The 4006-nt window shown below is 42.3% G+C and overlaps 1 protein-coding gene across 1 annotated transcript; it reads right to left on the minus strand.

The window, feature by feature from the left end:
- Positions 1-298: 298 nt before the first annotated feature.
- Positions 299-3578, minus strand: zic1 (zic family member 1 (odd-paired homolog, Drosophila)). The gene is made up of 3 exons (XM_083901997.1): positions 2392-3578; positions 1818-1981; positions 299-1368 (listed from the first exon to the last, which is right to left on the minus strand). Exons 1-3 carry the CDS (start codon positions 3347-3349, stop codon positions 1171-1173), a joined length of 1320 nt encoding a protein of 439 aa, XP_083758123.1. The 5' UTR covers positions 3350-3578; the 3' UTR covers positions 299-1170.
- Positions 3579-4006: the final 428 nt, after the last annotated feature.

Genomic DNA, 4006 nt, shown 5'->3' on the forward strand with positions numbered 1-4006 from the left:
TATATATATATATAGATAGTTTTCACTCACACAGCATGAGCTCCAACACTAACAAAACCCAAAAACCTCGAACGCATTGCAATTCTTGCATTTCATTTTTTGTGTGTTTTTAATCCTTTAATATAGTACGAAATGTATCCAAACATTGTTTTTTCTTTTTTTTTGTAAACTAAATTTTACATACGAGCGCATTTCTCCATAAATACCGACCATTTTCTAACATGTTACCGGTCCTTTACATGCGGATAAATATGGAAAATTGAGCTACTTACATGTAGTAATAATAATAATAATAATAATAATAATAATACTTCCTTTCAGACAAAGCAATTGACAGAGAGATATTTTTTTCTTTTATATTTATCACGTACATAAACAGATTGACACGGAATTTCAGGCTTTCACTACACGACTGTGTTTTTTTTTTTTGTGATTTTTTTCTCTTTTATATCGACATGACATTTAAATAACAACAATGAAATACTGTGCTACTCAAACTGGACCTCGGACGAAAAATGTTGCACTGAATAAAGGCTACAAAAAGCACATTAATACTAAGAGTCGGTTAGGTTCGACGTGTAGGACTTGTAGTAAATACTGAATAATTCACATTTGGTACACAACTATAACATTCTGTTCAATGAAATGTCTTATTCATCGCAATATTCTTTAGAAACCATCTCGTTTTTCCATATATCTAGGGACCACATTTTTCCCACAAATCCCCACCCCATTAAAACTGTGATAGAACTATTTACAAAATAAAATATTACACTTTTTTCCCCCAAAATAACTTGGTGAAATGCTTATATATGTACATTTAAAAAAAAAGAAATAAAAAAAAGAAATAAAAAACAGGAGAATTCAGGCCTCTACCCGCAGATAGCATGCTGTGAGAATGTCCCTCTGAGCTCAGTCTCAGTACAAAATAAAAGCAATACTGAGGGTTTGTGAGGGGGAAGAAGTTAAGCTTGATGTCCTTATGCCTTCCTTTTTAAAGTCCATGCATTTTTTCTCTCATTGGCATTAAAGACACTCAGCCTTTAAATTGATCGTCTGGGGCCTCCCGTCCATTTTTTTTTTTTTTTTTTTTACAAAGTCTTTGTTTCCAAGCAGTTTGTTTTTTTAGTCACAGTCTCTTTTTTTTCTCCTCCTCAAAAATATTTTTTTTTACACGTACCATTCATTGAAATTTGACGTCAGCGTGCTGTGGCTGGCTGTGTGGTGGACTGCTGAGGCTGCTGGTGATATGGAGCTGCTGCTCTGGTTCTCTGTGGACGGGGACACTATGGTGGGAGGCGTGGAGGACTCGTACCCTGAACTGGCCGCGGGAGAGGGCTGCGACGCTGGGTTGGTGGATTCGTGGACCTTCAGTAATGAGAAAGATGCAAAAAATAACAAATAAATGAAAGAAATAAACACAATAGCGAGGATAAAAAATATAGACATAAGAAAATCATCAGAACGAATTAAAACTAATGTGTCTGGGATTTGTTTTTTAAAGAAAAAGAAGGAGATTGTGCAACAAAGCAGAGCAAAAAACATTTTCCTCATTAGGATCTTAATCTGATTTATCGCTTGGAAGAAAAGACAGAAAGAACGTGTCAAGGCAAATTAACTTGTCTGTTCTCTTTTGGAAACAGAAAAACGACATTTTATCTAGGAATATTCTGATATTACACAACAACAAAACAAGATCCAGACACATTTCTGTTTAAAATGAATTGATATTATTGTTATTATTATTATTATATTTTTAAAGAAAACAAAATACAGAGAAAATAGGAAAAATGTGATTATGATTTTCTTCCATTTACCTTCATGTGTTTTCGGAGGGAGCTGGGGTGTGTGTAGGACTTGTCGCACATTTTGCACAGATAGGGCTTGTCCGACGTGTGGACGTGCATGTGTTTCTTGCGGTCACTGCTGTTTGCAAATCGTCTGTCGCAGCCTTCGAATTCACACTTAAAAGGCTTCTCGCCTGGATAATAAAACACACACATACACAATATTAGGAAACAAAACACTTCCATATTATACATTTAATTCATATACATTGATCTAATAAAAAATGCATTTTTTACCCTTTATTTTAAAATTACATTTAAATTTAAAACTATTTGACTTGTTTTTCACATTTACATGAATAAATAAATGCACTCGATTGAATTAAATTCAATTATAGAACAATACTATAATAATAACACTAATAAAATAAAAAAAGCTATGAAATATTTTCTGTCAACAACTGCACTGAATCACATGCCAGTGAGTAGAGAGCAGCTGCCTAACAAATACTAACCCGGATCGCATGCATACTTGTGAGTGGGTTATTGTCAGCGTGGATTTTGCCTGTAAATAATTGATCTAGATCTAGCACGGGGTTCTTACCGGTGTGAGTCCTTTTGTGAATTTTAAGGTTTTCCGATCGGGCAAATACTTTGCCACAGCCGGGGAACGGACACGGGAAAGGCTTCTCTCCGGTGTGTACTCGGATGTGATTTACAAGTTTGTATTTGGCTTTGAAAGGCTTGCCCTCTCTGGCGCATTCCTCCCAGAAGCAGATGTGGTTGGTCTGCTCCGGTCCCCCCACATGCTCCACCGTCAGGTGGGTCACCAGCTCGTGCATGGTGCTAAAAGTTTTGTTGCACGACTTCTTGGGACTCGTCAGCTGCTCCGGCTCGATCCACTTGCAGATGAGCTCTTGCTTGATCGGCTGCCGCATGTATCGGAAGAAGGCCCCGGCTCCGTGGTGCGCGGCCATATTCATGTTCATGGGGCCGTAGCCGTGCAGCTGGGTCGAGGCATAGTGGTCGGACCGCGGGCTCGTAACGTGGCCGTACTGGTCAGCGCGTCCGTACATGTCCCCCGAGAAGCCCAGCCGCATCTGGCTGTTGACCACGTTGGAGGAGGCATGACTCGCCTGCTCGTGGAGCCCCGGGAAGAGCAGGTGCCCCGCCGCATCCGAGTGTCCATGTGGCCCTGCGAAACTTCCAGAGGCGAACAAACTGTGCTGCGCGCCGGCGGCGTCCCCGAAACCCCGATTTCTGAACAGAAAGTCCCTGGTGGAGTTGAAAGCCGCCGTGGAGTAAGAGCCAACATGGGTGGGATGGTGCGGGTGTCCCAGCGCGGCTGCTGCGTAGCCGGGAGCCTGGGAGGAAAACGCAGTCTGTCCGGAGCCAATATCGTGGGAGCTGTGGTTGATCTTGAAGGCGCCCATCCCATCCGCGAACGGATTTATCCCCAACGCCACTTCCCTCTCTGTGACTTCGCCTGTTGAGTGATGCCGCGAGGAGCCGAAAGTAGTGACTCCTATGGTGGGATACTGCGGTCCTGCGTCCAAGAGCATCTTCAGTCTAGACTCGCCGAGACGACTGAGAGCAGAAATAAAAAAATCACGCACTGATATTCTTCCTCCCCCTCTCTCTGTCTCTATCTCTTGCACCCGCACTCGACTGAGCAAACTCTCCAATCCACCGCTTTTTTTCCTGTTTACTTTTTAAGACGCGAGGAATTCCCCTATACCGCTCATCCGATGCACACGCAAAATCATGTATGCATGCAATATTGTCTTTTGCGGTTTATCTTCCTGTGGCGCAACTTTCACCTCCTCAGTCAGGCGGTGAGCTCTAGACTGATAGTCGCAATCATTCCTGCAGATAAATGAATTGAAAAGACAACACAGTCCAGCCCTGATGAATGAGAGAGGAGGGGGGCGGTCACGTGGCGGCGCCGCAGCGCGCTCATTGGCGCTGCCGCTTTCCCCCCAATAACATCCACTCACCAAATAACAATCCGCGGTGCCGGGTCCACACTTCTATTGGCCTCTTTGCATCATCAATCCCAGATATTGTGAGATTGCTGACTGTGGATTTGGTTAAAAGGCTGAATAACAGCAAAAAACACACAAGAAAGGGCTGATGATGAAGACAAGGAAAGAAATGGATTCGTAGAAAGTCAAAGCACGGTTTTTATTCTACTGCAGTCACACATATCTATCTATCTA

The sequence above is a fragment of the Microchirus variegatus genome (genome assembly GCF_963457635.1).
Source record: "Microchirus variegatus genome assembly, chromosome: 15".
In the NCBI taxonomy this organism is placed as follows: Eukaryota; Metazoa; Chordata; class Actinopteri; order Pleuronectiformes; family Soleidae; genus Microchirus; species Microchirus variegatus.

Coding starts and splice junctions, on each gene's coding strand:
- zic1 (XM_083901997.1), bottom strand. CDS start 3,349: ATGCTCTTGGACGCAGGACCGCAGTATCCCACCATAGGAGTCACTACT. Junction 1,982..2,391: donor TCACAAAAGGACTCACACCG/GTAAGAACCCCG, acceptor TTTATTATCCAG/GCGAGAAGCCTTTTAAGTGT. Junction 1,369..1,817: donor CCCTCCGAAAACACATGAAG/GTAAATGGAAGA, acceptor TCATTACTGAAG/GTCCACGAATCCACCAACCC.